Here is a 16293-nt window from a genome sequence, read left to right on the forward strand (position 1 = left end):
CAGTTGCTTTCTGGGCATAGTAGCATGCTTCCGTCAATCAGTGCCGCAGAAAATCTGTTCCATTCGAAAGCTTTCACCGCCACCTGGACAACCTACCCGGCACTCTACGAGAGCTCTTTTTGGAGCACGATTCGCTCTTGATAACCATGCAGATTTGTGGTCAATGTGAGTGTCATCTTGAGCCCTTCTAAGTAAAGCAGCGCCTACGTATGGTAGGTCCACTATAGACCACAGGCTTATGTGGTCCTACAATCGCAAGTAACCCGTTTTACTTACGTTACGTGAACGTTTTGGACAAATCACGTCTTCCCACCTTCGTTATTCGGCTGTCCCATTCAAGAGCCCACGTATCAAAATTTATGGTCCTGTCGAGTTCAGAATGGCGTAGCCCGCGGGTGGAGCATATCAGCTGTCTATGTGAATCTCTTTCACTTTCGCTTTGTTAAAAATGAACCCACGGGTTGCTCTGTTATTTCGTGGAAGCATTGCTCTGCGCCCACCCATAACTCTTTTTGATGCTTAATGCAAATGTTATTATCATGATTTCGCGTCGACATATTTCTCGCTATGGTTTGCAAGAGTAAATTTTGCGCTTGTTGGCAGTGGTTGAGGTTGATTTGTATCAACCTTGTTTGCGATTTTCGTTAAGGGCTCCTCCGTGTTTCGGACATCTACTGTCGCCTGCAAGGTGCCAGTGACCCACACCCGCCTTTCGTTCGCACAGTGTATAAATTGGGCTAGTTCCACAATCCTTGTTGATGTGGCTCTTCCTTCCGCAAATCCGGTATTGCTGCAACCTGTCATCAGCACTGATACATGCCCAGCCTATTCTTAAATTCGGAGTTGCCTACAGTTGGAGTGTTGCTTCCACTACTAGGATGATGATGGCGGTTTGTATCTCCCCGTAGGCTTTCCGAAGCGTTCTTACCGCTGACTTTTAGAGTCCGACAAGGGCGAGTTCCTTCTCCAAGGTCTCATGAACTTCGTTCTTCGTAGAGATATCATCTATATCCTTGCAGCTAGCTCTCATGTCGGCGAAGATCTTTCCAACTTGGCTCAAAAATTTTTCCGCGATTAGCTCCTTCGATTTCTTAAGCTCCAACATAAGTTCTCCCTTCTGGGATCGTCTAATTCGGCTCACATTTTTTCCCAAATTAGTGAGTTTTGTTTCTGCTTTAATTCTTCTGAGAATTTTTTTGGGGAGGTGGAAATCTTCAAAAGACACTGGACTGGACACACCAGCGATTTGAGGAAACAGATGAGTTCTCTGCATCTGCATGGTCTGGGAGATAAGGGGATTGGGATGACATAGACATTTGTTGAGGAATTTGAGGGCATGACGGGCTAGGACGGCGTCGATGCGGGCGTTTGACAGGAGTCGTAGACGATCTAGTTGCATTTTCGACATCATCTTTGCTCTACCGCAGTATACGATAGTCTCGCATTTCTGCGGATTCAGGGATAGTTTCCAGCGGGTGAGGCATCGGTAGAGCTCTTCCAAATAGGAATTCAGGCTGGCTTCATCGGCCGGAATGTTTCTGGTGGAGGTGTAGAGGGTGAGGTCTTTCGCATATTGGAGGATTTGGATTGGTTTTGGGTGTGAGGTTGGTTTGGGTAGGTCTGAGGTGAACTGGGAGAAGAGGGTAGCAGAGAGGACTGATCCCCGAGGGATGCCAGCCGGACTTGAATAGGAAGAAGAAAGGTGTTCTTGGAGTTGGACTTGGAATTTCCGCTCGTCTAGAAAGATAAGAATTAGCCTGCAGAGGTGCGGATGGAAATGGTGGACTTCGGAAAACTTATAAGCGAGTCCGTATTGCCATACGGAGTCAAAAGCCTTCTTTATGTCTAAGAGATAGACTATGGTCGGCGCGTTCCAGTTGAGCCCGAGGAGGACGCCCGATTTGAGCACGAGGAGTGCATGCTCAACCGAGTGTTTGGGTCGGTTGGCGAATTGAAACTGAGGGAGTGAATAATTGGAGTCATAGTGCTCGTCAATGATGACTTTTATGATCGACTCGAAAATCTTGGCGTTGGATGAAAGCATCGAGATACGCCTGTAGCTATCGGGATTTAGAGGATTTTGATTCTTTTTTGGGATAGGAACTATCCGACCATTGTTCCAATCTGTTGGGAAGTGGGAGTTGATGAGGCAATGGTTGATGATGGAGGACATGATGGGAGCAATGCTACGGACGCATATCTTGAGGACGATGGAGGGGATTTTGTCAAGTCCTACCGATTTTTTGTTTCTTGAAGCAGCGACGGACGCCCTGACAGAGATTGGACTGACAAAATGGATGGTGAAGATATTTTCGCGTTGACTTGGGTAGGCGAGAGCTTGGGTGAAGGGATTTTGTGTAGGTTGGGGAATGAGGAAGGAAGAGTGGGAAAAAGAGTTGGGAGATTTTTCCGTTTACCTCGCTGTCGAAACCTGGTTCACGGAAGTGGAGAGTGCAGTGGTGTGCCTGGAGAAAGTGGTGAGCGAGGAAGTTCACCTTTTCTGTGGAGGGTGGGTGTGTGGTTTGTTGTAGGATCTCGTTTTGTTGGACAGATTTGCCTAAACGCGGCCAGGTTTTCCTGGGTTCCCCGTGTGTACCAGGGTTCAGTTCGGTGTTGGAGAGGCGGTTGTGGAGATATTGAGTGTAGAGGGTGAGGACTCTTTCGCGAATGGACCTGTCCATTTCGGAGAGGAGGTGAGAGGATTGCGGAGAGTATCTATTTCTAAATAGTCTCCGCCTGAGGGTCTTTTTATACCGGATGTCGGTTAGGTTGTCAAACATCATCGATCATCCGAGATCGAGGGGCTGACGCTCAACCAACTCGGTCAATGCACCGTCAATAAGATTTCTCGAACGCATTGCTATCTTTTCTAGCGGCGTTCTTACATGCTGTAGATTACTAAAAGGAACTGTTTGTTTAACTATCATTTTTTTTCATTTATTTCTCAATTTCCTTCCGGGAAAATCATGTAGAGCTCAAATTTACTACTGCTACTGCCCCACCTCAATATAATCATAGATAACCATTTCTATGTGTGTACCGTCACTGATAAGTGGAATATCAGTAATGAATGTCTTGACAAACAGAAGAAATGATTTCTTTTTTTCCAATTAAACTGCTCAAACTTGTCAAAATATTCACACTTTTGTACGAGTGTTAGGTGGATTTACCACCATTCTTGCATCTTTATCTTATCAAATTTCGTGCCAGACAAGCAAACAAAACGTTCAAAGTTAATGTGATATTTATTTCGAGGTATGACCGCTTATCACGGTCCAATTGTTAATTGTGTTCGTTCATTGCTGCATTTACTGAAAGCGAAATTCTTTCTAAATTCAAAGATAAATACGATGTGAATGATCGAATCAGAATTGGTGTAAAATGACTGGCCATGACTCCCAGGGTTATCAGTACGACAATAAACTAATTTCTTTTTGCGAATTCACGACGTTTATTTTTCAGCCCCGACAACTTCGCAAATTTCCGCTCCTTCTTGCCCTTGTTTGATGTAGGTTTCAATGGGTTGAAACCGTGATTCTAATTGAATCAGATTAGCTTGTCTCGATTAGCTTCACGCTACTGCAATTAATTAGCATTGCCCCCTAACTGATTGCGATAATGAAACTGTTTTGATGACTCCATGCAATAGTTTGACCCAGTTTGTATAATTTCCCATGAACGTCCCCGGTCTCCCCTAACAATTAGAACTGAAATTGCACATTTCCTACAATCTCTTAGTTTTCTGCAATCACTCAGTATCTGATTCATGAAATTCGCTGCCTTGCGAGCAAGGGCAAACCGTTTTTGCCAAAATATATGCGGGTGACCTCTACTCCAAGCCGGATTACAACCAACAAGCCGGTTTTCCCCTCATTGCACGTCGCACTGTACTCAACTGAAAAAAAAAGATTTGTCGATTTTTAAGCTTTTGAACAATGTCTGTAACAACTTAGTACGTATGACGTCGAAAAAAGCGCAACCGTCATGGTCACGATTCTTTCAAACAATTGCAAGGCCGGGATTTCATTAGAAACCAGTTTTCGCTGTGTATCTTTTATCTTTTTTGATTTTCCATAGAACTGAACTACGAGTACCTTGTTTTCGTGGAAGATTTGAAAGTTTGACCGGTCAGGTCTGACGGTTGTAGGTCTTCTCACTGCTTAAACTGACTGGCTTGTCCATCTTTTGGCACAATGTATCTTTACAATGTATCTTTGAGACTATTTCGTACGCAGGCCTACCGTCTCGCGTTTTTTCAATTACATGGAAGCTTTTTGTCCTACAAAAAAACTCATAGCCACACTTCACAGGTATGGATGGACGCATGAAGATACATAATGATGGCCTGGAGATACGATGATAGGTGAAGATAGTATCTTTGCATAGTACCTGCATGGGAAGAGGGTATTGAACTTTTATTTTAATTTCGTTTTTCTTTGTAACGTTAATGGAGATATTGATAGTCGCGGATACAATTTTAAGACCATGCGAGGCTTGTTTCGGATCAATTTGCTCGAGTTTGGGATAGCCAACCGAAATTAGTAGAAAATTATTGGATCATGGGTAGCTAATTTGAAAATAATTTATCGATACCGGAGGAAACACACGAATTGGGCGGAAGCAGGTTTTACTGTTTTCAAAAAAAATGTTTGTTTCTAATAAGAGGCATGAGGCGTTTCCAGGCTTTCTCACGTTTTCAAACTTTTGGGAAGCGAAACCTCAGTTGGCTTTATAGCGGTGCATCATTTTGGAGTTTATCCTCTGATCAAGCTATAATAATTTTCCTAGCTCTTTGGGTTCTAGAGTTCTGGCAGGCAAGATCGAAGCCTAACTTAGGTTAAACCGGTTTAGGTTACCTTCTTCAGGTCAGTTTAGGTTACCTTCTTCAAGGGTTTGCATCATCTTCATCCACGCCGCAACAACCGGCATCCGGTCTGGGCCTGCCTAAGTAAGGAACTCTAGACATCCCGGTTTTGGGCCGAGGTCCACCAATTCGATATCCGTAAAAGCTGTCTAGCGTCCTGGCCTACGTCATCGCTTCATCAGAGGCAGGGTCTGCCATGGGATTTTGCCAATTCTGGATTGTTTTTTAAGGTATTGGGTAGGTAGGTAGGTGTCAGTGGCCGCTCCGAGGAGCTCAATTAGCTCTATGGTGCGCCCTTTTGATGTCAAAAAACTCTTAAGACCGTGACTGTTGTTATGAGAGCAGGGAGGCAGAGTCTAGCCGGCTCGGATGTTCACAGCCAGCCCGTAGCATTCACGGAGGAAAGCAGCTTTCCCACTCTGCCGCTAGAAATCGCTCTGAGGTCCCCAAAAAATGGTTTACCCAGTGTCCTTAGCCTGACTATAGCTAGAGCTGGGCAATCGTAGAGAAAGTGCATTAGGGTTCCCTTCTTTCTTCGCGCAGCTTGCATGTGGCATAGTCCGTGGGGATTGCCCAGATTTCCCGACGTACTTCGTCTAGGATGGTGCTGTGTCCGTAGGACTTCGCTGCCCAGCATCCGGACTCATGCACTCACGAACTCCGCAACGTATTTAATGTGGAGGTCTAGGGGGAGGTGTGTCCGGATAGCTGAGTGGTTAGAGCGCAAGGCTGTCGTACGGAAGATCGCGGTTCAAATCTCACTGGTGGCAGTGGAATTTGTATCGTGATTTGACGTCGGATACCAGTCGACTCAGCTGTGAATGAGTACCTGAGTCAAATCAGGGTAATAATCTCGGGCGAGCGCAATGCTGACCACATTGCCTCCTAGTGTACCGTTACGGTCTTGAATGAAGTGCTCTAACACACTTCAAGGCCCTGATCCAATATGGATTGTTGCGCCAACGATTATTATTATTATTATTATCTAGGGGGAGGAGATGCAGGAGTACAGTGAGAACATCTACCGGGCAGGACTGCAGAGCCCCAGTAGCAAATGCAGACGCGGTTCTTTGAATCCTATTAAGCTTCATGCTATTGTATTTTTTTTTCAAAACCTGCCACCATACAATAGAGCCCTACGTTAGGATCGGACGCACTACAGCGATGTACATCCAGAGAACCATCCTCGGCCGGAGACCCCATTTCTTTACAAAGGTTTTCTTCCAGGCATAGAACGCTAAACAGACCTTCTTAACCCTCAGCTCTACGTTCAATCTCCAATTTAGTTTTGGTTCCAGGATTACACCCAGATACTTTACATTAGACGAAAGAACCAATTTTTGTTCATTCTGCCGTGGTAGATGGAATTCAGTTATCCTTGTCTTGGTGGTGAATAGCATCAGCTCCGTTTTGGTCGGGTTTATGCCGAGTCTGCATCTTGCGGCTCACAGGCTCCTTGCATGATGTCGCTCATAGTGGACGGAAACATCCTTGACACTAATATCACCAAGTCGTCGGCCAATTACCTTGTGGAGGGCGATTTCTGGGGATTCTCCTTTGAGGTAGGCATGCTGGGACTTAGAGGAAGGCGTTCTCTCCATAATCATCCTTAAGTGAGTGTCCAGGACGCGCTCTAGGGTCTTCAGCACGAAAGAGGTGAGGCTGATTGGTCGAAAGTTTTTCACGGACTCATGACCGTGCCTGCCCGCTTTCGGTATGAAAACCATTCGTGCGTACCTCCAGGACTGTGGTACGTATCCTAAAGAGATGCAGCTCCGGTAAATCTGAGCAAGCCACGGCACAACCCTTTCCTGCTGCTTCTATAGCATGACTGGCATTATGCCATCTGGCCCTGGAGATTTATATGCGGAGAAGCTGTTAATAGCCGAGCCGATCTTATCCTCAGTAATTACTGATTTGATAGTCTCGCACAGCTGGGGTGGCCATAAACCCTCCAAGCAAGGTTCTGACTCACAGTCCTTCTCGCTGGCGGAAAAGTGCCTTTGATCCAGCACCGCCTCTTGGCGGTCCTGATGGCGGACTTGTACTTCTTCAGGCAGTCCTTGTATGGCTGCCAATATTTTTGCCTGTAGATGTTGAAGATTTCTCTGGTCAGGTAACTGAGGCTGGAGAGACCCACGGTGGCAGTGTCTTTTTGCTAATACGGCGCGAGACTTTAAAGGCGGTATTGAATGCCTTTTCCAGAGCCCCAATCTTTGACTCCAGTTCATCTGTCGTGCCAATCTTACCAATTTGCGCACCGAAGAGTTTGTTCTAAAATGACTTGGCCAAAGCTTCCTTCTGTCGATCCTCCTGGGGTCTCTAAAGGGTTTGGAGACCTCTGCGGTGAGATCTAGACTGAAAAAAATCCAACTGTGATCAGAGAGGGATCTCTGGTCAGACACTCTCCAGTCCTCCACCCTAAGAATCCCATTGTCGGTTATTAGGGTGATATCAAGGACCTCCTCCCAACCGTCACAGTTCTCCGAGCAGGGGAAATGGAAGGTTGGTGTACTGCCCCTGTTACATAACGATAGGTTTGAAGTAATAATAAAATCAAAGAAAGACTCACCTATTTCGTTGATTTCCAAGCTGCCCCAAAGCGTATGCCTTGCATTAGCGTCGCAGCCTATCAGCAGGTTAGCTTTCTTTGTTGCTATGGTGTTCTTCAGATGTTGTAGTTCTACGGATACAGAAAAGCGTGCAGACTCTTCCTCGCGAGAATACATGCTCTAGGTCTATCCTGATCAGCGTCTCCTGTGCTGTGGAATACATTAAAATATTTGCTTTCAAGCCCTTCGATGGTTCGGTCGCCTCCGACCCAGGGCTCCTGTATTAGTGCGATATCGGTGTCTTCCTCTAAGAGGAAGACAAGCAGATTAGCCAAGGCGCACTTCGAGTGCTGAAGATTTATCTGCGTTACCCTCAGCATGATCTGCTCGGGTGGGGGGTTCATCAGTCCCCGTCGGACCGTCGACCGTCATCTCCTCCAAATGCTCGTTGGCGGCGTCGATTGGATCTAGGTCGCCGTCCGGTTTTGCAGAGCGGAACACTTTTACCTTTTTACCTTTGCATTCCTGACTCCGAACCAGATTTTATAGTTGGCCTTTTTCAGTGCCTCCAGGCACTCCTCGTTTATACGGAGTAGTAAAGGCTAGCTGTTTGTCTGAGGTTCCTCCACCTTGATAAAAATCCAGTCATCCATGGGAATCCCGGGGTTGTGAAGGCGCAGGAATTGAACGAACTTATCCTTATCCATGCTGATCTTCGGCAACCAGATTCGAGCGACCGGTCTCCTGGGAATCTCGTCGTAAGGGATGACCTTGAGCTTTACGCCATCCCAAGCATCGCTGATCTTAGCGACACACGAACCGAAAAAAGTCCGTAGAGAACTGGTCCATGCAAGCTATTACGTGGAAGCCGTGGACCACCTAAGAGGAATCGAAGTGGGGGATGAGTTCTGCGTGTTTGCCTCGATGTCCAGGAGATGCTCATAGGCCATGCCCGATAGCCTGGCCTTAACACTGGTCCACACCTCCGGTGCTAGTTTGCCGCTAACGGAATTACTATATGTCAGCGCCACACGTAAGTGGCTCCTGACCACGTTGCTAAAGGGTTTCGCAGTTCGTGGCCCGTCGGCTGACGAATGCTGCGCAATTTTCTTCGGATGTTGCTTAGCGTCTGCGCTTTGGCCCACTCTGCTCCGCTTCTTATCTTACTCGACCTCGTCTTAAGATCGATTGGGTTTTAGAGCGACGGGCTTCGCCTTCTGCTCGTCAGCTAGGCTTTTGCTGTTGTATTCGTCAACAAACGCCTGGTATTTAGCGAGGTCTTTTTCATCCCGCTCGTCGACAGTTCCAGCCTCCTTTTTCTTAGCAATCTTGCTGAGAATATGCATGGGCTTTGGGTATTGGCTCTTGAGCAGGACACCAGTGGACCTTCGCTTCTTAGCCGCTTTCCGGCGGCCAACATTCTTGTCAGTTTTCACTTTCGAGGGTTCTCCCGACGTTGAGGGTTTCGGGTTAGAAGTACTATGTCTGGTACTCACTACACCGAGCTTGACGGCAATAGATTCCAGGCTGTAAGCCGCTAGTCCGTCTGCTGCCTCGTTCCGGGAGGTCACTGCGGTTGGTTTCAGCACAGCCGTGCTATGCTTGGCTGCGCTCGACGGCTACTGTCTCCTGGCTGGAGGCCAGCAGCTCGTCCTCGGATGATGCGCCTGGCATCACCCCCTCTTCTTCTATCGTCGTTTTTTGCTTTTGTTTTTTGTGAATTGAGTCTATGTCTTGGTCCCACGAGTAGTCCGGGAAGAATGTCCACCCTAGCTGGCCCGGCCACCAGGGTAAGGGTCTTATCTGAAATTGAAGGTGCTCAAGGTATTCAGAGTTCGCATACTAAAGACCAAGCTCCCCATTGGCCACGCAGCCCTCGGTGTATGCTGTTTCATCTTGGCTTGGGGTCCTATTAGCACCTTCTCCGTTGCAGGGAAGATGATCCCCGGGCTGTTGCTTCAGCCTATCCCCCCGCCAGATCTACTTGCCCCTAACACATGGCCAGCAGACAAGCAGATCCTCGCCAGTTGGATGAGCCTACTCCCTGCCCGGCCCTACGAACTCTTGGCTCGTTCGCAGATGGTTTCCAACGACCACCACAAGGAGGTTGTGTGAGGACTTGCCGAATTATGCAACTTTAACCTGAAACATAATCAGATCAGGCCCCCCAAATTTGAAATCGTGAGGTTGCTTAACCAATGGTACTGCAATTATAACAAGGCCAATTGGTTACCAGCCAAGGAAAATTTTAAAATACATGGGATATGTATCACACGATGGAGCATACAATAGGCAATCATAAACAGAGGCAACTTTCGTTCTAGTCAAAGCTGCCTTACCCTGGGATCCTCGGAACGAGTGAGCGGTTATTCAGTCCTTGACTGAAACTCAGTACATGGGACTCGCGATGGAAGCCATTTACTTACTTATTTTATTTAAAATGACACTCAGGGTGCCGAGAAACAGGTTTACTCAGCAGTCTGGCCTGCCCGCTTGAAACACATAGGTATTTGATACATTTTGATGGGGCTCTTGCGTGCCACCGAATTGGGGATGGTGGGCAGTGCAAAGGAGGGAGGGAGGGTAGGTAAGCTCTGAGGACGCCAATTAGCACTGTGGTGCCTGTGGACTATGATTGTTGTGGTAAGAGCAAGGGGACAGGGCCGACCGGGTCATATCCTTAGAGCCAGCACGAAGTTTTCACGAAGGGAAACATTTCTCTCACCCTGATCCCTCTGAGGTTCTTAAAGAATGTTTGTAGCTTGGCTCTAGGATATTCAACACGGCGGGCGTGAGGCTGATTCTCTTTTCCAAGTTTCATGACCGTGCCTGCCCGCTTTCGATATGAAACCTACGCGCGCACATCTCCAAAAGTGTGGAATATATCTCAAAGAGATAGAGCTCCGAGAAATCTCGACAAATTACGCCACAACTCTTGTTTTCTGGTTTTGTAGCATATCATTTATTCCTCGAAAATTAATTTGGTAGTCTCCCTCCAAGCAAGGTTCTGACTCGCAGTCTTCTTTTCTTACGGGAAAATGCGTCTGAACTAACAACCCTAGGGTTTCATCAGTAGATTTCTTCCAGAAGCTTTCCGACTTTCTAAGACAGGATGGGCTGCTATGTTCCTTGGCTCGAATCTTACTGAGTCTCGCCAATTTCCTGGTATTTTCGATGTTCTGACAATATTCCAACCAGAACCGCCTCTTGGCAGTACTTCTTCAGACAGTCCTTATATGGCTGTCAATATTTGTGCCTGTAGCAGATGTTGCAGATCTCCTTAGTCAGCTTCCTGAGGCTAGATAGATCTTCATTTCAACACAGCTTGTTGGCGGCGTCGACTGGATCCAAGTTGTCCGGTTTCGCGGAACAGAATATTTTCATTTTTGCGTTCCTGATTCCAAGCCGCATTTTGTAATCCGTCTTTTCCTCTGCCTTGAGGCACTCTCCAATTATGCGGAGCAGGTAAGTTTGCCTGTTTGCCTCCTCTGACAGCAGTCGTCTATGGGAATCCTGGGGTTGTCCTTATCCATGCGGATCTTCGGCATTTAGATGCCAGCGACCGATCTTCAGGGGGTCTTGTTGTTTGAGATGACTTTGAGCTATACGCCCTTTCAGACGTCGTTGATTTTACCTACGGACGAATCGAGAAGGTCCCTAGAGAATCGGTCCTCGCATGCTATAACATGATACTCACAGATTACTTGAGAGGAATCGAAGCATGGACTGAATCCCCTCTGTTCTCCTTTGCTTACCCTCAACACTAGTCCACACTTTCGGCGCTAGTTTGCCGCTAGAGGAATTCGGCAGACGTAAGTGACTCCAGGCCACATTACTGAATGTTTTGGCTGGTCGTCCCTTGTCGGCTCGCTATTACCGCTTACCTGTTTGCACCCTGTTTCACCCCGTTCGTCCACAGTGACGGCTTCCTTATTATTTGCAATCTTGTTCTGAATATGTATGACCTTCTGGAGATTTAGGGTCTATCAGAGTCAGCCACCGTTTGTCAGGCATTTCATTTGGGGTTTATAACCCTCCTGTCGGGAGTATATTCTACATTTATTGATGACAGCATGCATTTATCCTTTTTCCGCGCTTCTGAATAGACCATCTAACAACCTTTTTCCCATTTCCATTTTCAGGATTCTTCAAAACGTCTTCCGTTACTGCAATCAATTCAAATGACTGCTTACTTTTTGGTGTTGAATTTCGTGCTTAATTTCTACCCAATACCATGTCCGAACTTGAAGAGAAACCCAGTCACCAACCAACATCAAATGCTGACAATATAAAAATTGTGATCATCGCAGAAACGCATACCGAAAATGAGATAGAAGGCTGTGATAAGAAACCCCAAGAAACCACAACAAAAATCCAAACCAATGAATTGGAATCTTGCAAAGAGTCCGAAAGTGAATCGAAATCAATCCTGTCTGATAGTAGTGGAACTGCCCCACGAAAAACAGTAAAAAAGTCGGTGTCATTCGATCCAGGGGACGAGAAACTAGTGAAAAAATTTATCGAAGGAGAAGTGATTGTGGACAAACAGAATCCCTTCAAAAACGGTGGATTAGTTGACGTTAGGAGCGTGGATAAGGTGCTTGTGGCGAAACCTCGCAGAGAAAGTAAACCCAAAGTTGCCAATGAAAGTGATTTCGTTACAACCGAAGATGTCCTAAGGGAGTCGAAGTACGTGACGACCTATATAAAGAATCCGGATAAGGTTTTCAAGTATGACCCGGCGGTGATTGCTCGCATCAAACTTGAAGAGCTTCGGGAGATTCAAGCAAAGAAACCTATGCGGAAAAAGGTCCTGACAAAGCAAACGCAGGACAGATTGAAAGAGATCAAAAATAAATACAATAATCTACCCCCCAATCTTCAGGCGAAGCCGGTGAAAGGTTCAAGTCGAGATCCAACGCTTCCTGAGACCAAAATTCCGAAGTATAAGAAAGTATCTAAGTCGAACTATCCTGACTTGTCTCAGATTAAAGTTAAAACCGGAACGGATTTGGATGAAACATTTCAGCTTAATCCGGAGGAAGTTGTTTTCAATGCAAAACGATTTGACGATCGAATTAAGACTTTGAAAATTAGCTCCGAGGATGAGTTAGATGATATCGAAGAACCTTTGACTAGCATCGAGGATACTTACGACGAGGTGCGCGAATTAGATTCTAACCAGAAACCAGAAGAACACAAAGGAACATTCACGAACACAGTGAACTCGACGGAATTTAAAGAGTTTTTGAACAAGAAGGGGTTGGTGTTGACTCCCAGGGAGAAGTTATCGAATGGAAATGCCAAAACTATACACGAAGAAGTAGATGAAGTTGATGCAATACAGGAAGTGAGCAGCACAAAGTCATTGTCAAATATGGAATCGAAAAAGGAGAAGAAACCGTCTGTGCTGCATCGACTGTTCCGACCTAGTATATTCTCTTCGAAAAGGAAGACTAACCCAAAGGAGCCTGTTCCGACTCCTCAGAACCTTTACTCGAACACAACAGTGGACAGTGGCAAACCAACTGCGAACAATATAAAGCGCGTTGTATTGGAACGACAAAGTTTCCATGGATCGCCAACGGATAATAACAAGGATTGCAGTGACCTACGCAAGCAAATTGAACAATCACGGAAAAGCTATGGCGGGGATGATCGATCCAGTTCAATTTCAAGTGCTCTTACAAACGCTGAAGATTACCCAGACGATCATTCAGTGGACTCAATACGACAATCAGAACCTGCACAACCTCAAGTTCAACGGGTGGCGGATCGCCAACCGATCCGAGTACGACAACAGAAGCTGAGAGAAAGTCTTTCATCATCTAAACCTTTGGTGCCTTCCAGAATTGCTGAGAATGGTGACGAAGAGTCAATTAAAGCTGAGCAAGTTGGTCAAAAACCGGTACCAGCTATAAGACGAACCATTGAGAGGCAGTCTCTCATTGAGAGGAAGCCTCTATTTTCGCCATCGGATGAAAATCGAAATTTTCGGCGGTCTGTATCGATGGATCGCCAGGAGATTAATAGGAGAACCCAAATTCCGGTGAAATCAACCCCCAGTTCCTCTAGATTATTGAAGAGTGATTCAACTCCGGGGAAGAGCTTGTCAATTCCAAGGAGTTCGAAAGAAAATCAAGGCCCACGGATGACTTCGACTCCGTTGCAGAACAATGCGGTGGCAAGGCAAAATATAACTCCAGTGGTGCCTGTCCCAATAAAGCCTGCGCCTCTTTCTACTTCCAGCCTAAATGTAAGTACAACTGAATGGAATAAGCTACGGGAATTGCAGGAGCGCACTGACATGGAGTTATACATGAGATCGCAGCAGGTCCCTCAACCCCAAACGCAGACAGTGAAAAAGCAGGAGAGTATCTACGAGACAGTCCCCAATGGTCGAGCCCAGGCGAAACTACTGGCTAGCAAAGGGTTGGAAAAATTATACGCCGCCAATACTGCTTTGAATCCGAACTTTGTAAGGGGTTCAACCCAGCGCAATACATACAACGGGGGTGGATATGAGAGTCAAAACTTTAAAGTTCCTGCAGAGAATGTGATTCGAGCAAGGGCGCCTCAAAGGCTACCACCAGAGGCTGTGGTTCAGATGTCACCCTACCGCAGTCAGAGTGTACTTGATGAAATGATAGTTCCACGGCAACAAGTCTACGGGAGTATAGGAAATACCCCGGTTGTGATGCGTAAGAAGTCAGGGGGTGGGCCGCTGACGAAAGAGGAGATTATGAGTAGGGTACGGGAGTTCTGTAGGCGATCAATGAACAGGACACCAACGAAATTGGACGAGGCTGATGGGAAAACAAAAGCTGATGTGTCGCCTGTGTCTTATGCTTCTGTGGGATACCAAGGAGGAAATACGCCGCAAATTCTAGCCCCACAAGTTCCGCAGAGGGTGCACAGCCTCGCTCGTCAACCGGTTCTTCAACAAGCCGCCTCTTCTTCGCCTATTTATGCCCACGTTATCAAACGAGGGAGCCTCCAGTCGAATTCCTCAGATGTATACTACAGCCCTACAAGGAAAACTACTTCATTGAGTCGTCCACGAGTAGTCTCTGCCGGTCAGGGTAGCGACACTGACTCCGTCTTCCTACCTCCTTCACAACAGCCTGCATCGCCTAATCGAATAGCAGTTGTAGCCAACGACAACAGGATGCTTCCACCCAGTGGAATGCAACATCGCGGACGGTCCGGCAGCGAAGTATTCGCTCGTAATCCTTACGCCATGGCTCCTGTGCGGACACAAATATCTAAATCGCATGGCAACATAGATGGCAGATCGACACCTTTGATTTTAATGGAACCCCGACCGAACGCAAGTCCAGTTTACTCTAACATGACGCAACAGCAGCAACATAATCGAGCGTATTTGGCTCCTAGACCAGCAAATATGAACAACGGCGCCCATTTGAGGGTTAACGAACAGCTTTATAGACCGGCCAGTGCTTTGGCAATGGCTTATCCGCAGCATGCACCGCAGTATTCGCCGCGGCGACCGTTGCAGTTTTACGAGAGCGAAAGCGGTTCGGAGGCTGGAGAGATACAACGAATCATGCAAGGAATCGAATATGGTAAGTGGTAGTTGTAGACGCAAACCGCGGCGAAGTATCTATAGAGAAAAGCTTTGTGGAGAGCTTTAAGATTAGTAAAGACGTGAACCTTAGATCTGGGTTGGAAATAAAATGCGGCGAAAGCGGGTTCAAATTATCGCACTAATTAAAAATGTTTGCTTTGAGACAATTTTTGTTAAATGGGTCATCCCCTGTGCCAGGTCCGGGAAATCTATCTTTTTTCCCATCAATGGTATCCAGATATAATGCAGAATATTTGAGCAAAGTGATTCGCCGATATTCCAAGTTATTTGGAAATTACAGTGCTAAACAGGTAAAGTGTCATTTGTCAGGTTTATGACGTTCATCGTAAAGAAGCGTGAATTTACCAGCCCGAAGGACGCTCGAATGACTTCCCTAAAAGATTGAGAATTGAAGTCAACGCTTTACATGTCTTCTTTGAAGAACTGAAGGTTTATGGACCAGGTATAGCAGATTAATGGTCAGTGAAGGTTTTATAGTTAATAATCACATTTTAAACTTTAAATGCGTTTTTCTCGAAACTCCATGTTGAAAATCTGGTGTCATCATAGCCGCTTTTTTTATACACTAGAGAAGAGTGAAAACTTCAAAAAAAGTTTAGCAAGCTACCAAAAATTTACCTTTCGATATTTTTAATAATCCTAGTTTTCCAAGCGTGATATACTTCACGCGCGTACGATATGCAACCTGACGATGCCGGAGTGAGTCTTTTCTCCCCGCAAGAATCTGATTTTATAATCGTGAAGCCTAAGAGCAAGATGGCCAACAAGAAAGATCGTAGATCAGTCAAGGATAGATCCATGTCCACCCCCCAATCTTAATCCAACCTTATGGAAAAAAAAGAAAATCCGGTGCTGAAAGGTGACTTTCCGAAGTCTTTGGGAAACCACCAACCGAACGAGATGCTTATGATTCAAGATCCAAATGAAAACTACCCTGTGCTGGTAAATAAAGTTACTCTCGAGGATAGCAGAAGAATGGGCCTGGATAGGCTCAAGTTCCTCAAAATAAAAGACATTTGGGACATCAAAAAGACTGGCTATGCGAGGGTGAAACTAATTTTTGACAGTGCCGAGAACGCAAACAGTTTTGTTAAGAACTCTAAAGTCAAAGCGCTCCTTTTAAAGCCCTTCATGCCACCGCTTCGGAACTATCAAAAGAATCCCCTTCGTTTTCACGGGGGGCGAGGTCCTCAGGGATGCTCTCTCAGACCTTAAGCTGCTCAGGGTCTCGCGCCTAAACAGGAGGCACCCTGGCGTGGTCCCGGTGA

The 16293-nt window shown here is 46.3% G+C and overlaps 1 protein-coding gene across 3 annotated transcripts in view; it reads left to right on the forward strand.

Annotated features, from left to right (window-relative positions):
* Positions 1 to 16293, forward strand: part of LOC119654382 — a 406510-nt gene that overhangs the window by 81127 nt on the left and 309090 nt on the right. For all 3 annotated transcript variants that reach the window (XM_038059748.1, XM_038059750.1, XM_038059749.1), the window contains exon 2: positions 11559 to 15002. In XM_038059748.1, coding sequence (XP_037915676.1) covers positions 11651 to 15002 — 3352 coding nt within the window. In that variant the 5' untranslated portion in view covers positions 11559 to 11650. The remainder of the gene's footprint in view (positions 1 to 11558; positions 15003 to 16293) is intronic.

This window comes from Hermetia illucens, chromosome 4 (assembly GCF_905115235.1).
Source record: "Hermetia illucens chromosome 4, iHerIll2.2.curated.20191125, whole genome shotgun sequence".
NCBI lineage: Eukaryota > Metazoa > Arthropoda > Insecta > Diptera > Stratiomyidae > Hermetia > Hermetia illucens.